This window comes from Solenopsis invicta, chromosome 2, assembly GCF_016802725.1.
Source record: "Solenopsis invicta isolate M01_SB chromosome 2, UNIL_Sinv_3.0, whole genome shotgun sequence".
NCBI lineage: Eukaryota > Metazoa > Arthropoda > Insecta > Hymenoptera > Formicidae > Solenopsis > Solenopsis invicta.
In genome coordinates, this window is record NC_052665.1 from 11,952,433 (window position 1) to 11,972,438 (window position 20,006).

At 33.4% G+C, this 20,006-nt stretch overlaps 3 protein-coding genes and 1 non-coding gene across 4 annotated transcripts; 3 read left to right on the plus strand and 1 right to left on the minus strand.

Moving 5' to 3' along the window:
* Positions 1–236: 236 nt before the first annotated feature.
* Positions 237–2,792, minus strand: LOC105196823 (lymphocyte expansion molecule). Its single transcript, XM_039445796.1, has 5 exons — positions 2,376–2,792; positions 1,761–1,905; positions 1,583–1,665; positions 679–826; positions 237–543 (listed from the first exon to the last, which is right to left on the minus strand). The coding sequence occupies exons 1-5, from the start codon at positions 2,569–2,571 to the stop codon at positions 237–239; spliced, it is 879 nt and encodes a 292-aa protein (XP_039301730.1). The 5' UTR covers positions 2,572–2,792.
* Positions 2,793–3,677: 885 nt separating this feature from the next.
* On the plus strand, positions 3,678–8,617 carry LOC105196788. Its single transcript, XM_011162894.3, has 3 exons — positions 3,678–4,706; positions 5,049–5,494; positions 6,176–8,617. The coding sequence occupies exons 1-3, from the start codon at positions 4,511–4,513 to the stop codon at positions 6,338–6,340; spliced, it is 807 nt and encodes a 268-aa protein (XP_011161196.1). The 5' UTR covers positions 3,678–4,510; the 3' UTR covers positions 6,341–8,617.
* Positions 8,618–8,727: 110 nt separating this feature from the next.
* On the plus strand, positions 8,728–18,763 carry LOC105196787 (ras-related protein Rab-8A). Its single transcript, XM_011162893.3, has 5 exons — positions 8,728–9,296; positions 10,350–10,410; positions 10,875–11,013; positions 11,748–11,951; positions 12,193–18,763. Exons 1-5 carry the CDS (start codon positions 9,173–9,175, stop codon positions 12,289–12,291), a joined length of 627 nt encoding a protein of 208 aa, XP_011161195.1. The 5' UTR covers positions 8,728–9,172; the 3' UTR covers positions 12,292–18,763.
* A 757-nt stretch (positions 18,764–19,520) lies between these two features.
* LOC113003930 lies at positions 19,521–19,639 on the plus strand. The gene has a single exon (XR_003268767.1). It is a non-coding gene; the product is annotated as a 5S ribosomal RNA (ribosomal RNA).
* Positions 19,640–20,006: the final 367 nt, after the last annotated feature.

Below are 20,006 nucleotides of genomic sequence, written 5' to 3' on the forward strand. Positions count from 1 at the left end.
ACGCGAACCGTGTAGATTTTGCATCGCGGCAGCTTTCGACGTAATGAAACTTACACCCGCGATCGATAATTGCCATGAAATTAATTCTACATACATGTCGAATTTTATATTGTGATGCGATATGTATAATAAATTTTGTTTTTAATGTAATCATAACTACACAATGATCGAACTAGTTTCTATTAAGAACTTGCTAATAGTTTATGAATTTTATTATATTACAATGCTTGCAAAGATTAATTATACAACGGCGAAGTAACGAAATCAATCGTCCTAGGCACTTTGCTTTTAAAAACGCATGTCCATCCGTATCCTTTCACACGATATTCCTGTTTAATTTTGTATCTTTGTGGTCCAGGATGAATATCCCTTGGCGGAATGGGCCGTACATGTTTTACATTGCTATCAAATGGATATCTTTTGAGTGTACTCAATTTTTGCGGCGTTTGAGGATTGTAATGACCAGGTCCCGGCTCATCGGGGTCTTTGTAACACGTGTTGATATCTTGTAATAGCATCCTTGTAACCGGTTTCTTCGTGAATCTTTAAGAGAATTTTTTTTGTTATATAAAATTTTTATATTCTTTCCATTATAGATTATAAAATATAATTAATAAGAATAACTTTATTTAACCTTATCACCTATATTATTTTATTATTGTAATTTTTTTTTAATACCTAGGATTGGTAGACCATTTTCCTTTAAAATAGTTGCATTTGCTAGAAAGTTTTTCCACTTCACCCTGCAATTTTTGTGGCCAATCAATCTGTTTTTCTAATTTTGCATATGCCCAGTGTCCCTTAATAGTAGTCTCATCTCTTGGTCCTCAATGTGAAAATAAGAATATACGTACTATATTTTGTAATTAAATCTGTACGTTTTTATTTATATTAAATGTTTAAAGACAGTTTTCCCAAATTTTAAAAGAATACTTTTACATGACACATTATATCGAACATTTTTTCAAATAATATTACTTTGCTGATACATTTGGGAATACTTTTAATTTTGCTCGCATCTCATAAAAAGTTAAGCTTTATCTTGGTAAAAAAAATCATTAAGTTTTCAAAATGTATTTTAAAGAGTAGAAGAGGCAGTTACAAATTTGACTTTTAAAATTTGTTTCTATGATATTTTATTTTCCAAAATATATAGAGTTAAAAATTTTTTTTCAATATTTTTTTTTTTTTTTAAGTTCTGTAGATTGGCTATTATTAAATAATAATTAACAAGAAAATCTTTTAAAGTGGGTTTTTTAAGTTTCAAAATAAATGTTTTAAATTAGTGGGATGATTTTTCAGTAGCTAATTTCTTTAAAAAAAAAAAAAGTTTTTTACTTCGAAATAAAAATATTTACATATAAGAGAAAGAAGAGAATAAATTTTTTTTATTACATTCTTGGTTTGGATAATTTTTTTTAATTAAAGAAACATATTTTAATTTAACTTTATATGAGGTGTGGAAAAATTTTCTGAATTTACAAACGATAGTGTATATTTAAAATATATTTTAGTCTGTATTTGCAAAATACATACATCATAAAGTAATGAGTGCATATTTTTAAAAATGTTATTTTAATACCTGTAAAGAGATCATAAGGTCCCCTTTTGCTAGTGATCTTCTCAAGGAAGACTTGCAACGAATTTGGATGTTTTACTCTATATCTATTGTAACAAACAATTTTTTACAATATTATAAACTAAAAAATTTTAGAAAAAAATTTAAAAGCCTAGTATTATAATATTCTCTTTCTCATTACCTGGTGCATGGTAGAGACCATGTTTTTATAGTTTCTTGGAACCTAGGTGCTAAATTGTCGAACTCGAATGTAGGTATATCAGAGAAACCTTTTTGCCTTCTCTGATCCAAGTAGAAAAAAGGATTGTGCGTTCTCAATGTATATCCTTAAGAAGATAAAGGATGTCGACCGGGTAATCATAAATAAAGAATTAAGAAATAAACAATGTTTATGTAAAACAACTGTTAATTACACAATACGAATAATTTAGTTTTAACAAAATTTGACAGTAAAAAAAGTAAAATTGTACATTTCAAATAAAATTTTTTAAACAAGTTTGGATAAACTTTAAGAGAAAAAAATATAAAATGTGTAATATTTTTAGATTTCCTTCGTAAAAAATTCCCTCGTAAGAAAAACAATTTAAAATAGATAAAAATTGACCGATTTATACCAATTCTGTTTATAATGTTGAAATTTTTTGCAGCAATATTATATGCTTAGTATATGTATATGTATATATAATTATTTTTGTGATCCAACATAAAGTTATTTTTTTCTTTGTATTTAATTTTTTAGATTTTACAGTAAAATTGTTCTTTCCTTGTCATTCTTTCGGAAGATAATGTTATTAACCTGGCCCGGGTGTAGTGGATTTATAACTTTGTAGAAATCTTGGAATGGTTCCGAAACCAGCATCCATTCGCAAACTTTTACAAGGCGCCTCCACGGCTCTTTCCGGCCAACGATATATTTCGTGACTACCTGGTCCATGTTCAGTCTTCATCAAGTTGCTCTGGCCCATAATTTTCTTTGTCAATCTACCACCCATTGTGGCGGAAAATTCTTCCACTTCTTGTTGCTTTTGCCAACTGTAACGTAGTTTGTCCTACTTATTAGTAACTCCCGAAAGATTTCGAGAAAAAACTGAGTTTGCGTTTTACCTAATAATTATGGATTTATGATCGATCGGTCGAGGATCGTAAGAACCTACAGCTGGTGATATTGGTGCAAGTGTCTTTAGTTTAGGATGCAAGCCAATTTTGCTACCTAACTTTGTTTCGCTATTAAATGGAGGATGTGGTTTCTTTTTTCGTGGTACCAGACATTGGCAACGCCACTTATAGCAACAACGACACAACTGAAAGCTTTTAGTTCTGTACTTTCTTGGCATTTTTACGTTCGAATCTTGAGTAAATGCTTGAGAACGGAATAACTGTTAGCAGTCTAAAAATGTTTTGTTTTTCCTACATATTATAATAAATACGAAATAATGTAATATTTTTTGCCACTTTTATTTATAAATTTTTTAGTAAATTACTAATGTCAACATATTATTCAAAGAAAAATGTTATTAAATTTACTAGAGTTTAGGTTACAAATAATGGAAGAAAACATAATGAATAGTAACAATGTTCAGATTACATCAATAATTTTTATTTTATAATTATTTATAGTTTGCGGATAATAGATATAGATAATATTGGAACTGAACGCGATAAGATTGGAAGGTATATCAAAAAGGAATCGTGTACTGAACGCTATAATAAATGATACAGATACAAAAAATGCAGAACTCTGAATTAATAGTGGTCGATACTTCAGAAATAACAAAAAGCCTTAAACTGCTTTTATATATAAACAGTAATATTTGTAATTACAAGTAGATTAATTTATTTTTATTTTCACCATTGTACAATTCTAATCTTGTTTTAACCTATTCTTTATTTTTTTCTGGTTTTAAAAATTAAAAAATGATGTAGAATTAGTCATAATATAATAGTTTTGAAGTTATTAAATTCAATTTAATTTAAATGAAAGAAATATTAACTTACTTAAGCCTGTGTAATTTTAATATTAATATTTTAACATTTTTATCTACGCTGTAATGCATATCTACAGTCGAGGTTGCATCTGCCACTTCCTGTTACTCGAAGCAAAAGTTTCTGCCAAGCAACTTGGAACAGAAAGATGGCGTTTCTTAACAGCTGCTTGGTCCATTTCTGGCCGTCCATTCCTGATTAAACGGCCTTGCACGTGAAATCATCGAATTAGTTGACATGTGAAGCATGTGAAGTCGAAGGTGCCCGCTCGGAGAGCACCGCCATCGCCAGCGGTTGCTCGTGTGCAGACCGCTACGACCTAAATGAACACATATTTTCGCCATGACGTAACAACCAAAGAATCCAGACGTGCCGAGAAATCTTTACTCCAATTTGCGTCGTGTGGCGCACAACAACGATGCGCATTGTGTGAAATAAACACGTGTTGTTGCAATAAACATGTGTTGAACAGTTTTTCGTTTGCATTTTTGTTTATTACCCGCCGTTTCACACCTGAGGACTCATCACATGTAGAGAAATAAGTTATATCCTATGTTGTAGAACTTGTCCATTTGTTTCATTTTATGTTAATTTTCAAAAATTTCAAGGGATATTAAGACAGAAGAGATGGTTTCGTTTAAAATGCGCACATAAAGTTTACAATAAATTTGATTTATGTAAAGTGAAAACGACAATGTGGCGTTGCCAAAGTGAAAGTCAGATTTCTTTATGAAATTATAAAATATAGTTAAGGGTATTTCCATTAAAGTGTTTTTACTTATTATTTGAGTATATAACGACCACAAGTGCCAATGCACAGCGCTAGGTATTACTTTTATCTACGGTATAATATTGGTATATGTGATAAGGAGGATTTTTCTAATCGATAAAATGCAGGAAAATTCTGAATCGTTATCTGTTCATTCGTAATACATCAAATCAAGACAAATGGCTCTATTAAAGATGTTGAAGCGTGCCCTGTGCAAAAACATCACAACAAGCGGATCGAGATTCATGGGCATCATAGGACCTTTAACAATTCCACCGTTGCAGATTGTAACCTTATATTATTTCTGGCAGGATTATTCAAGGGTTGTGGACAAACGATATTGCTCCTGCTCGTGCTGGGACACTGTCTTTAAAGGTAATAAAATTTGTGAAAATCTACGAATATCTCTAAGGAAAGAACAGTTTTGCTCAATTATTTAAAAATTTAGGTAGACACAGATCTCTAAAACTAATTTTATTGGACTATCAAAATAATTTATATAGAAGCTCAAGCTTGTGGACTGGAATGCCTTTTTGAAGCAATGCTTATCACATTTGAACGTTCTTCAAAATTATTTTGATAGCCCAATAAAATTATTTCTATTTCTATCCGGCTAAATTTTTAGATTCAACAAAACCGTTCTTTTCATGTTTAAATGTTGCTATAATCAGCAATTGCAGATCAGCAATAGCTATCTAAATTGAAATCTTTTTACAGGTTCATACGAATCCGGTATCGCTCCTTATAAACACATGTACTTCAATGCCACTTCGAATATGTTGAAAATATGGGTGCTTATCGTCGTTGGAGTGATAGCGTTTTACGAGACAATGAAGCATTTGGCAAGATTGGCGATCAAACAGAGGCTTAGGCAGTCCATGATGCTCCTCTTCTCGACCGCTCTATTCTCAAATTATTACTCGTGGTGGGTTTATATTAATTACTGGAACGATGACTTTTACTCCCAGTGGTATCATCAGTTGTTCTTCACCATCACTGAGCTGATATCCACGGCCTGGGTGGTCCACCTTGCGGATAAGAAGAATCCTATAACTCACAGAAAAGCGTTTGGCATTGCCGCAATAGCTCTTCTGCATATTGTAGCCGGTGGATGGGATCAGTTTTTCGAGAATGTCGTTAGAGGAGAGGGCCACGCGCATCAGGTAAGAAACGATTCTGAAGAAAAGTCATTAACTTGATTAAATTTTTTATTTGGTTAAATTTCTTCAAAATTAAATGACAAAGCAATACGAACAAGACAAGCCATGCAAGATTATGGTACGATTACTTTGTAAAAACTTCTATTTTACATAAATTCAAATTACAAACGTTTCGACATTCATGAAACTCAACAATAACAATTTACGGTACTAGACGTTTAGTAGATTTAATACTTTCCCGACAAATTCAAATTTTTGAAAGTCAAATTCAGCAGCTTAAAACCTACAAAAAAAGGTATATTGTTTTTCCCACTCCAGAATCAAAATCTTATTTTACTCATCATTCTTTTAAAATTGAACGATTTTAAAACTCAAACTCGAAATCAAACGATTTCAATTAAACTATTTTACGTTATAAAACTATAATGAAAAATATAATGTTCAATCAAATTTTATTAAAAGTATAATAGAATTTTTGTTGTCCCACAACTACTATAATTTTGATGATAAATTTTAAGAGGCAATTCTCTCCTCTATATTTAAGTTTATAAATAATATATAAATATTTTTTTGGAACTGAAGAAATTTAATCAAGTTAAAAAATTTAATTAATTTAATATTTTTTTTCTCAGTCACGAATGATAATAAAGAAGAAATGTTTTGTAACTCTTAACTTTTGCGAAGGTTATACGCGATTTGGGCTTTATGATACCGGACATTCTCCACGTCGTCGTTCCATTGTGGTTGATTAAACGAGAAAGTATTTATAATATTCATCTTCCTAATTCGTTAGCGTACATGTCGAGCATCGTAGTGATTGGATTGTGCATTTGGTCATTTCTACTATAATATACATCTTTGAGGGTAGCATATTGTGCAGAATGGGCGACGATTCGATTCCATTCTTCTTGCAAGAATGGCCTTCGTTAATTTAATGTTCTTCCTAAAAGCGGGAAAAATTATTTTCCGCGATGCAAAAATAACTTGGTCTAACGCGTACGCCAAATGTCTCTCAGACTGGCATTCATAATCGAATCTTATTTTAAAACCTTGTAAATGAGTAATGTTTTAAGATACTAATACGGCTTTGTGATTGGTTGATGACATCTTAAGACAGTACTTGAAATAGACAGATATTGAATATAAGAATCGACTATGAATACCGACTTTAGCCTCTTAGTGACAGATCGATTATTGCTGCGGAAACATGATAAATTTTCATGTCATAATAGACGTTCCGCAGACTTGTTCCGTGATAGTATTACCTTTAACGAATGTGTTCCGAATGTAAATAAACTTGAGTTGTGCGTTTCTTCTTGCGTTTCAAATTACCGTCCTTTATTACGTAAATTAAACTCTATTTTATTATTTATGTAAGATTAGTATTTATATAATGATATGAGACTGTGAGCAAATCTCTATACAAGACTTACCAACGGAAAAAATTATGTTAGCTGAAGACTTGTTAATGTTAAAACTGCTTTAATTTAGGATATGTTATAGACTGCGAATGGTAGCGTCTAAAGCGTTACTCTAAGTATTAAATTTAAGTATTACATTAATTAAGAACATATCATGTAGATAGCTTACATAAGCAAGACGTTATCGTGGCAGGCAGAATTGTACAACTTACAGGCAATGCTAACCAAAAATAGTTCTAACTTCTTATACAAGTTATAATGCTTGAAGTGCCTATACATATGTTATTTATATGATTATTGTTATTAACTAAGGCGAAAAGCAATGGCGAACAAAAACGATTTTCGCGTATTTTGACATCAAACACAAATGGTTATTTCAAAAACACTTATTTAAATACAAAGAAAAGGAATTCATAAACTCGCTAACAATAATATCGATTTGCTAGTTTTTTAATGTGTATACATGGCTAAAGCGTTGACATCTTACTTCTAATCTGGTAATTAGAAGCTTGTTTACTTCGACTAATGAAACCTCTGGCGGTTAACATGCAATATTACCTGTGCATCAGAGTCACGTATCCTGGTAGATAATGTGGCCTGATTAACAAATGCAGCTTACATCACCAAAGTATCAAAACTAATTTTATTATTGTTACATATATAATTCCATATCTATATATATTTATTGTAGAATATATACTTTGCCAGTCCCGAAAAGTACTTGAGTAGTTATACGCGTCATTTCATCTGATTCTTAGGAATCTCTGGTGAAAAAATTATCGATTAATCTTTGGACGAGCTACGTATTCTTACTTTGAAAAAAGAGAAGATATTATCAATTTTGTTTGTATTTTTGTCTCCTGATTGCGAATATGACAACACAAATTTGTGTTGTCGCTCACTCATATTTTGACTGCTATATTAAAAAAAAAAAAACGCGATTTTATTTTACTTTGAAAGTATAAATTTGATTAAAAATTTATTCAAACAAAAAATAAAGTACATCGAATTTTGCATAAAAAAAAGGTTCAATGCATCATGACTGTAACTCTGTGAAACAAAGTCTAATTGTTCTGTTTCACATGAGTTTATAACTTTCCACGTGAGCGAGGTCCACTCCTCCTTTCATACTTTAGATTTCTAAAAAAATATCTTAAAATTCTTCTTAAAAGATTTATAAGTTTTTTTTGAAAATTATTCAATAAGAAATCTTAGAATATTTGAAAATTTAGATGTATGTGTATATAAAGAATTTCGGAAGAGAATAGACTTCTCTGAAAAATGTTCTATTCGTTAAAAAAATTAAGAAATTTAAGAAATTTTTTCTGAAAAAGTTATAAAATTAAATAAATAGTCACAGCAATTTTGAAAAATTATACGAAAAATATTAGGACAAATTTTCACCAGGGATATATTATAGATGTAATTGTAGCATACAAATTTTGAAAAAGGAAAATAGATATTTCGTCACGTAAAAAGACAAACTAGTGTATTGCGATATGTAGAATAAATTGATCGTATTAAGCGGCCGAACGTTCATAGATTTTTGAATTTAATTTCCATAATATTTTGTTATCGAACAGAGTTTAGGATAAATATGTATATTGTCGATACAACTATAGATTGTCTGACAGTTTCAGTCAGAAAGGAATTTTGATCTAATTGGTAATGTGAATAAAATAAAATAAAGCGGCCTAATTTCCAATAATTGCTTAATCATTTTCGACATCTCCACACACACAAATCCCTCGTGCAAATCGTCGAACCTTTGTGTCGACGAATCGAATTATTCCACAAGACGCGCAAGGTTTTATTATGCATAAGAAGGAGACACGAACGAGAAAGAGAGAAGTGTAAAAATAGAAATAGTCTTCCGGCGTTTTCCAGTATGTTGCATGTATTATACATATATAAGGCTATATGTTGCATATGGCTCCCGATAGACACCGTCGGCGCCCTGTGTCGATCTTCGGTCTCATCTTTGACACGCACACAGTCTCACGCGTCCGCTGCTGCATCACACGCATCTCCATACCGTGCGCTCTTTTAACATCTAAAAACCGCGCATGAGCGACGAAAAGTCACAGAGACGATTGTGAGGACACCTTCAACCCCGAGTCGTATGGGGGGCTAAAGCGCAAGCCTCGAATCGATCTTCCGCCCCCGCAGCCCCCCGAGCGTCCGCGAAGAACAACCCCCGGCCGACGACTCTGTTGTCGACCCAACAACAGTTCAAAACCGCCCGAGACCCACGGCAAACATGGCGTTGGATTTCGCAGCGACGTACAAGGTCCTGGTGCTCGGCGACTCGAACGTCGGCAAAACTTGTATCGTGCATCGCTACTGCGACGAACGATACTACGATACTTACATCTCGACGATAGGTGAGAAAAAACACGCGTATGCGTGTGATCGTAAAAATATACGCCGGGTTTTCCGTTTCACCCGCGGCGGCCACCCCGAAGCCGCGTCGGTGAGTCATTTCAGCGACTTGTTGTTGGTTGATCACTGTGACGTGTCTTGGCGCCAGATGCGATTGGTTTACGACAGCTCATCTTCCCTGGTGCAATAAAATCACGTGCCTCAATTTTCCTCAGGATACGACAAACCGATTTATTGGTTCTTTACATCGTTGACACAAGTAGCCGTTAATTAAACCTCAACTATTACTCAGTCAGGTCATGTCTTTGTCTTCAATGCAGATTTTTTACGTGCTAAAAAATTTTTACCTCAATTCATTTTTATAACATTGTCCTAATTTTACACGTTTAATTTTTCACCATCCTCGTCTTTTCTACTTGCAAAATAATGAGAAATAAAACCTATTTTGCATTTTGAGAGATTATTTAAATTCAATGTTGTTTTTATCTTTGGTGGGGTTAAATAGTATAATAATTATTCTATTTGCTAAAGTTAGTTAACTGGCACTTGATAGCGGATATGAATTACTTATGTATTTCGTAAAATGTATATTCAGCCAGCATCGATCAGCTGATTACCCGGTTGCATCCGCCCTAACTTTAATGTCGTGGCGTATATGTATATTTAAGTTCAACTTTAGGAGCAAACTATTTCTGGCCATCGTCCCGATATAAATTGTTATAATTATAAAAATGATGTAAACTCGCATTCTCGCTTGTATGAAAATATTTTATAGTTACAGCTATTACGCGTTTCTTCTCCGTTACAAAAGCTAGTTCCGTTCCTGTGTGTACAAGGTTTTAATCATCCTATTTGCACGCGAGGAACATATGAAATTCTGGTGTATAAACTGTTGCAACGGCTATCTAATTAATGATAGCATCTAATTGTTCCGTGCTACAAACATAATTGAAATGTATCACGTGTCCTTGATTTTCTTTAAACTTTAGAATTTGCTAAATATTCCGATAATATCTGCGCGTGAAGATTGATGTAAATGATGAATCTGTCTGCAGGTATTGATTTCAAACAGAAGATCATTAACTTAGATGGAACGCCAATTAAATTACAAATTTGGTGAGTATCAATTAGTTCTCTCTCCAACGAGTTCTCACATTCAAAGAAGAAATATTTAATTTTAAATAATATTTTAATTTTAAAAAGTGTTTAAATTTAAAACACTATGAATAAGAATGTTTTAAACTAAAATTTTTAACAGTTTTAACAGCTTTAAACATTTTATTGTTTGAATTCCGTTTAAAACTAAAATATTTTTAAGTGTTTATAAATTGGAGACAGAAATAAAACATTTTAATATCTCTCTTAATTTAGACATTTTTTCTTTTTGAGTGCAATGGATAATTAAACGTTAAGTAACATTTTTGAAAATTAAGTGAAAAAAAATTTTCTCTCAGAAAATTTTATTTTGAGTTCTCTCGAGTTCCATAAAGCATTATCTGCGCATAAAGTGACAGGTGTCTCATACATAAACGAGATAAAGTGGCAGAAGATATATCTGTGAATGCATCTTTTTTTAAAAGGGATACTGCCGGCCAGGAAAGATTTCGAACTTTAACGACGGCGTATTATCGTGGTGCCATGGGTATCCTTTTGATGTACGATGTCACTAGTTTGGAGAGTTTTAACCATCTATCATATTGGCTACGGAATATTCAAGAAGTAAGATTAAAATTGATTCTAAAGATAGAATAAACCCATTACGCGAACGGAAATAAACTCACGCTATATTACTTTTTAAATGGCTGCGTTTAAAAAGATGTAAAAAGCTTAGAAAAGGAATTCCAAGTGCTAAGAGACTGTTTGAATAAAATTATGATCCGAAAGCTTCAAATGAGAAAAGTTTCAGGAAAGTTGATAAAATTTATTTGAATATTATATAAGCTACGCATACAACGTTTAATTAAGAATATTTAATGAATTCGTGTTAAATCAAAAGTTTAATTAATGAATGGGATGAATTAAGGGCATAATGTAATTACCGATATTACAAGAATGAATTTTCTTTATATTGACTGTGCAAAATTAAAAACTTTTTTACACTTTTATAATACACACAAGAATAAATACTGAAAGACTTGACTTAAACTTAAGAACCGAAAAAATGAAAGAAGCTATCGACGCGTATACATTTTTTTAATTTTTTCTCGATATTTATTTTTGTGTGCATTTTAAACGTGTAAAAGAATTTTCAATTCTGTACAGCTAATTCGAAGAAAATTTGAATCTATAATATCGGTAATTTTGTCACACCAGTATTCCCATAAAATTGTCAGACTCGTAAAAAAATTATTTTCACGAGAAAATGTTTCCACGATCGATTTGAAGTTATCTGCAAGCAACCGAATTATCATACGAGATGTGAATCATAAACTATTCCGTCGTTTGCATCATAGAACGCGTCACCAGACGTGGTAAAAGTTTTGGCGGCGAATAAATGCGACGCGACCGCGCAGCGCGCCGTGGACGCCGAGAGAGGCCAAAAGATCGCCGAAAACTTCGATATGCCTTTCTTCGAGGTATCGTGCAAGGAAAATATCAACATCGAAGAGGCTTTCCTCACTCTAGCCAGAAGAATACGGGAACAACGAGGCCGCCGGGTAAGACTTATTCGCGTTGAATCCCACACTGTTATCGAAAACATCGTTTTTATCGTATACCTGAGTAACTTAAAAAAAATTTAAAAACCATTCTCTTTATATTGTTACTGTTAAGTTGGATGCTGTGCATGGATGGAATTTCAACGAATAAAAAAGAAACGATTTTCTCTGCTCTTATCTTTCGATTACAAACATAACGCGACCGAGCTTTCTCAAGCGCAATGAACAATTGTTGTTGCAGGCCAGCCTGTTCGAGGCTTCCGAGAGAGAAGGCGCGGACAGTATAATTAAGGCGCAGTCACCGTCTCAGCAAGGTGATGCCTGGAGATGCAGCTGTTAGTTTGATGGATCATCGGAGGTCTATCCGGACGATTGGAAGTTTCGACGACAGCCAAGAATTAAATCTGGGCACAAGAGTTCTGTTCATCGTGCACGAGGGGAGAGTCACCCGTTTCTATATTTGTACATACGCAACGCGGTCGTGGTAGATTGACCCGAACAACGCGAGAAGGTGTTTGCATACCCGGTGAGGGTGGCCCGGGCAAGTATTCACGATATACCACCACACTATCCGCAATAGTCGCAACGGATATTCTAGGTATTATCTCATAAATTCTGCACCCTATTACGCGCGACAGCCCGAATAAGAACGTCGTAGCGTAATGTGGCAGCGATAGTGCGAAAAACAAATGTGATCCGCCGCCGATTCTGGATTGTCGTCGTAGCCATGATAAACACCGTAGGAAACATTTGTCGCCTGTGCGAGATGATAAACAGCACACATTATCCAAAAGATATCCCAAAGACGTTCTTAGGACATACGAACGTCCTATGGACGTCTCTAGGAGATCTGTGCTATATATGAGGAGCTTTCGCTCTGGATAATTTGTAAAACACACGTACACGCACATTATAATTAAGCCCGAGCTACATTCGAGATTATCGCAAAGTTTATCTATGATATGCGATTACACATCGTAGATGTCTATTTATAGTGATATGAGTCACGTTTTGCGCGAATGTAGAGATTTGATAAAACTTTCGCTACGAAGTAATCGGAATGCCTGAACGCATCATCGAGAGACGCGTCGACAATTGATCTGATTAATCGTAGGCCGGTTTCACGAACATCGGTTAACTTTTTCGAGTAAACCGATGATTATTGTTCCGCGCGAGTAAAGATATTTAGCAGATTAGCCAGAGGAAAGGAGGGGGGGGAGGAGGAAAGATTTACAGCTGAGAAAGTTACGCGACAAAGATTCCACGAAAGACTCGCGAGACGTGTATTTGTCTACGAGCAATTTTCAGAGAATCTTGTCCATGTTAGACTTTCGCGGATCAAATGCGTTTATCGGGTATCATAAGCAGTTTAAGAATGTTCAATTAGATTCGCTTGGTAAGGCCTAACTAAAAGAAATCATCTCGATGCTATTAAGGCGACATACTTTCGCAGTATAATCGACGTATTTACTATTCTAGTAAGTCTACGTGAAAAAGACATCATCAAGCGCATTGTGATTACCGTCTAAAAAAAAAAAAAAATGATACTACTATATAAGACTTGCTATTAGTACCGATGTCTCTCAACGAGGACCAGAGTTCTTCCCTCAGAGAAGAGCTTGCGCGATTATTCGTCGGGATCATTTGATGCACAGATGCCAAAGTTTGCGTAAAACGTTTCTTTGATATCGAGTGAGCGAATAATTTTTTAATAAACATGTAATTTTTGAATTTAAAAGAATTTAAGAAAAATTAAATGTAGATAATAAAAAATTTAATTCCGGTTTAATTTTAAAACTACAAAAACACTTTATGCTAGAAATGACAAACTTAAGTAAGAACGACGACAGTTAAAGAAACGCTTGAGGAAACATTCTGGAGTAAAAAGTTCCGCTTAACCAAATATACCAAAGAGACCGCGATTTACTGCACTACCGCACGCGAGACTTTCTTTAAAAGAGATAATATTGACTGTTTCAATATACATTGATGTCAAATAAAAACTTTCCTTCTGCCTCGAGAAAGTGGTGTAGCGTAAGACTAGCAAATTTGTATTTAAGAAAGAACCTCTGATATGTGTTCATTAAAAAAAAGAGATGTTTTTAGAGTCTGAAGTAAAATTTCGAAATGAGGCCGAATCCATACAAGCGAGCACTTGACATCTGTATATCAAACCTTTTATATCGGTGCACACACGTGATAATCCACGCTTAATTAATGCGCTTTGATAATCGTGATGAAACATTTTCGATAATCCGTGTTATATTTGACGAACGAAACGTTTCGCAATAATTACAATACATTCCACTGCAGAATGTCACAGCACCAATCTTGTTTCGCATTACAAAAATAAAGCACTTATAGTTTGTTCGAAAATGGGTTTTGTTATTACTAGTAAAAATAATGCAGTTGGCAGAAGTGAAAATTACTGGCGTTCCGTTTTGTTTCTTTCACCAGTAAAATCAATAGACGAAAGGAAATCCGAAAATCTTCCTAAAAGTTGTTGATCAAGAGACGGTAGTCTCGCGCAGCAAGAGAGACTCCGCATTACGTGCACGCGGTCTCTGTTAAATGCTCTACTTGGGTTGTTGACCGCGCACAGCCCCGTGAGATAGGCAGCACGCCGCAGGCCGTCTGGGCCAGCCTCCCCACTCTTCTCAGTCGCTGAGTCATTCAACTTGCTACGCCTCGCACGTGCACCCGTTGGTCACGCGCGCCTCGGGCAAGTTGAATGACCGGGCGACTGAGGAGAGTGGGGAGGCTGGCCCAGACGGCACGCGGCGTGCGCGGTCAACAACCTGAGTGGGGCATTTAACAAAGACGGCGTGCTGGTGCGAAGTATGTCTTGCTGCGCGAGACTACCTTTTCTTAATAAACGACTTTTAGGGAGATCTTTTTGCATCGCATCGCACTAGAAACTCTTGTAATTTATTTATGTTGGATAATTAAAAAATTAAAAGTTAAACAATAATAACTTTTAACTTAACTTAAGTTAATTTTACAATGATTTAATTTTTAAATTTAACTAGTTATTTTTGAAACACATGAACTTTAATTTATTAACTTTTTAAGTTAAAAATTTCTGCAATTTACTACAAGTTTGCGGTAACGTTGAAATGTTCACAATTTTAAATCATCTACTGATTTTACTGGTAAAAGAAACAAAACGGAACGCCAGTAATTTTCACTTCTGCCAACTGCATTATTTTTATTAGTAATAACAAAACTTATTTTCGAACAAAAGGTTAGTTGTACGAAAAAAGAAGAATAATAGTGTCCTTACATTTTTCACGGGCCATATTTGCAATTGGAGGAAGATTTAAAAGCCGCAAGAAATGTTAGCTGCCATGTAACGTACTGCAATACGTGCACATTTAACGCATAGTGTAAATTATTCGATTGATCTTAACCCTCCATTGGCAATAATATTTTTACTTATTCTATACGTAATCTGGATCTTTTTCGTTCAATTCCAAATTTTTGTTGTTTTAGGTTTTCAAAAAATCTAGAAAAATTTAGGATACTTTTTAACAGCGTTGCTACATAATTGAATAGTTGCTTAACTGAAATGTTGAAACTCTTATTTTAAAAAATTGAAATTTCAGTAGTAAAATTGCGCTTGTGCCAAAAAAATCCAGATTATCTACAAAGGATTAAATTATACAAATTAATCTTCCTAAGTTTTGAGAGAGTTTTCTTAAATAAACATATAAAATCGAGCTTCTCGGTTTTTACATAGACTTCAATGAGTTTACTCGCAAGGCAAATTTATTAGTTGCGTCACAGTAAATGGGATTGGAAAATAAATCAGATTAGAATTTTTTGAATATGAAATACAATAACTGAAAAGATGTATATGATCTATAAATTATAATTAACCTTATTATATTATATTGATTATTTCAATGCGCAACAGGAAGAAAGTTTATTATAAAAATTTATTCTTTGAGGTTTAATAGAACTTCCAATCCTATTCACAAATTGGTTTCATGTTACAAGAAATATTTTTTTATACAGTTTAAAAAATTGTTTGTATTTATTATGTTGTGAGTTATTAACTCAATACAATTAACAAAACGTAGAATTGTCGGCCTTTTTATAAAATCACTTTTATCTTTTGTACTTCTCGTTTATGCTGGCAGAAACATAAAAGCCTTTATTGTGCCTATTATAAGAAAGAAAATAAAGTCGAAAGGAAGATAGATAAGAGATACGTTGCACGAGATATCGCTTTATGATTGATCGGAAGAAAACTATCAGAAGAAAGTAACGCGGTGACGGTTAATGCCCGATTAAAGCTGCAATTGTATGTATAATCTCGTTTCATTTAATATCTCTGAGGACATTACCTTTGGGATTATGCGAGAGAAAATCGACAGATACTTGCAATATATTATATTATTACTTTCTCATTCATAAGTATATCTTAAAAACTACCGAGTCTCTCGTCATCTGGCGAATCGAGAAACGATTTTCACCGTTGCGGTTTCTGATTTATATACACAACAATCATAATTCCGCTTGAGGCTGCATTTACGTGCAGTTCGGACTGCATTGCGAACGGCAATCTTGTAAACTCTTACAATCTCCTGGCGGTGCGATATCGAGGGCGCCCGCGAAACTTTGCGAAGAATCAACCCAGTTCGCGCTTTTTCGCACGCTTGCACGCGCGATTACGGGCTACATCGCGACAGAGCCGAGTCCGAAGAGCGCATGCACTTCTCAGACGAGAAGCGCTCTATATCCGTCGCGATCGATCATACATTGTAGCGACGATGCCGACGAAATGAGATCACTTCGCGAATCGCGCACGTTAACGCGATCGTCAACGTATTTGTTTTTTTTTTCAGCCGCAATTCTAAACGTAACAGTTTTACGGAATAGGCTTTGTACCATTTGTGCAAAACAACATTATATACATATATATATATATAATTATACATATATGTATTATATATATACACACATGATATGACGGTATATATTTGTTGCTTTTATATATTTATAAATCGCGGCGTATTTGTATAAAAAGAAAGGAACACCATGGAATTCGATTGTTTCGCCCGCTAAGCAACCTTCATGTGCCCTTTAATTAGCAATCAAGATTTCCCAAACTTAAAATGCGGACGTGGGCTAAACGTTTTCGATGTGTATTTTCTTAAAATACAGCGACATGCCAAAACAACGAAATTAATGTACTACGTCCATTAATAAGATTTCGTTCAAATTGTTTTTAAGTGACTGACTGTCGCAGATATCTCAAAATTAATATGTTAGAAAAAAATTTAACGATTTCTCTTAATTTAGTCATACAAATTTGAATAAAGCGAATGTCTGTATCGCTGTCCGAGGACCAGTGTATATATTTCACAAGTTTGGGAAATCTTGGATTAACGGAGATAAGATGTGATTAGAGAAACCAGGTCAAATATGCTCTATTCTTGTTAATTCTTCTTTAGATGCGCGCGTGATTTGTCTATCATTAATTTTCGTTCTACGGACTGTTTGTAGCAAGGTGAGCAAACATCTGTAGAATTTAACATTGTTCTTTTGGAAAGTGAATTTCTCTAGTCAAAAAGAGACGGCGCGAAGAGTCAAGAGGTGTAATAGAGACTTTTCATAAATGCGGTGACATAAAATCGGCATTCGAATGTAGAATTTTCATTTGAAATGTTCGAATGTTTGTTTTTCGCGTGAAATGTGACGAAAAGGAATCGATTTAAAGAATGACGTCGCCCACATGGACGTGTACGAATTTCTTTTGAGAGACGCAGGATCGTTTGCCTTCATCTAAGTGCTTAATCTCTCGTCCGATGCTGGTCTTCGGCTGAAGAGGAGGGCTCTCTCTTGGAGAATTTTTTACATTTGTTAATTGAAGCCTGTTACGCATGTGCGCGCGTACGCAGCGCCGTAACTAGCGTTTCTTTCACTTATCGCGAATTCAACGGCGTTTTATCATTCCGCAGCCTTGTCCTTGAGATTCCGCGAAAAATATGCGTGACGGAATCACGGAATCACGTTCGAATCGGAATCCTTTCACCTTGTACTCGCACAGATTGCGATCTTTGTAGCATTAGATTTGTACTTGATATCGCCAATTTCATAAGATCTTTATGAACTTATAAAATTTAGTTTTGCGTGGATTTGGATTCTAGAATAGATTATGCAAAATCAAATATCTTCAATTCCATTTTGCATTCTAGTTACGGCTCTGCAAATTCAACTAGTTCTCGATTTTCAACGACTTTTGCGATTTTTAACGATGCGATGAAAGTTTTTCGATAGGTATCAGCTGTGTTTTTATAATGATAGGTATCAGCTGTGTTTCTATGACGACTCTTGTTAAGATAGATAAAAATGAGATAAAGTGGATGATCGGGCAAACAGTTTCGGCTGCCAATTTTCTTTCGTCAAATCAAGCCGATATTTTATAAAATTTTTTTTTTTAACATTTCCCGAATCGATGCTCGAAGTTAATTAAGAGTTTTCAGTTTGTTTTATGCCATTATTGTTCTTAGATTTTATAAAGCGAGAAAACTGCCTGACAAGATAAGTATGTTCAGCAAACAAGGCCCGATCACCAAGGGAATAAATGCGGGAATGTTAAACATACAATAGCTTTTACGACGTTTCGTTTATCACCTCACACCAAGAATGGTTATCATGTTATTACATAATTTAATTCGACCTTCGCAATCGATTATCTAAATGTATAAGTGTATAAGAGAAGTTTTTAAGTTTGTAGAAAAACAATTTGTTCAACTCGATGTCTGAATTAATAATAAATAAAAATACACACTTTTTACCTATGACACACTGCGTCTTCTTTGTATTAAAACAAAAGATATCAGGTATTAAAAAGAATAAAGAATTTCTAAACGATAATGATCAATGAGAGTAACAACGCTACAGCATAAGCGTAAAAGAAATGAACTAAATTAAACTTTTTATACATTATCAAAAATATAATAAATATTTGCTTAAAATTTACGATCAAAATTTTTTGCTGCTGATTAGAAAGAAAATAAATCTGAGAAGTTTTTTAAATTTCAAAAACTTTTAATTACTATAATATTATACAGCTAAAATATTCTTAAGGATTTATTCTAAATTACTGAATATAAATTTGATATCAAAATTGACAAATTTAAAATGATAGATTTGATATGATGTCAAGAGTTAAAAAAGATATTCGAATTGCTAAAAAAATTTAAATAAACATATTTTCTTTATGATACTGAGTACGAATTGAAATGGACAATTTCAAAATAATAGAATTAATCTGTCACTTCCCAAATTTAATTATTTTTTTATGTAATAATAAATGTTATAAGAATCTATAATTAAAAAAGATAAAAATTAAGATATGTCAAGATTAAAGTAGGATTTTGTAATAACTAGTTAAAAAAAGTTAATAACTTTTAATTTAATATAAATAAGTTTATTTTTAACTTTAACTACTTTTTAAGGAACACGAATTTTAATTAACTTTTACTTAAGTTAAAAATTTATCTACATAATTTAGTTTATGTGATAACTGAAAACCATCCTCAATAACTTCTTCTCTCGGGCAACGTTCATATCACGCTCAAAGTACCAGTTCTCGTCCGATCACTGAAGTCAAGCAGCGTTGGGCACGGTTAGTACTTGGATGGGTGACCGCTTGGGAACACCGTGTAATGTTGTCCTCAACTTTTTTGTATTTTTTTTTAATTTACTAAAAAAAAACAAAACTAATGTTAAAGGTTCTTAATTTAACGTCAGTAATAAAATATATTAACTTACTCTGGTAAAAATTTTTTTCTTTTGGCATTTCTAATAACTTGTTAATGTAAAATATATACATAGAGAATAAAAATTAAATTATGTTTCAATTTTAGCAAAAAATTATTTATACGGATTTTTCTGCAATAGGTCTCATATTTAGGTAATCATGAATATTTTATTATCCATAGCCAAAAAACGCCTTTTTGAAAATTGAAAGTCTTAACAACATACTTAATTTTTATGTCATAGCATGTTACACTATGACAAAACACGTGAAAATAATTCTTA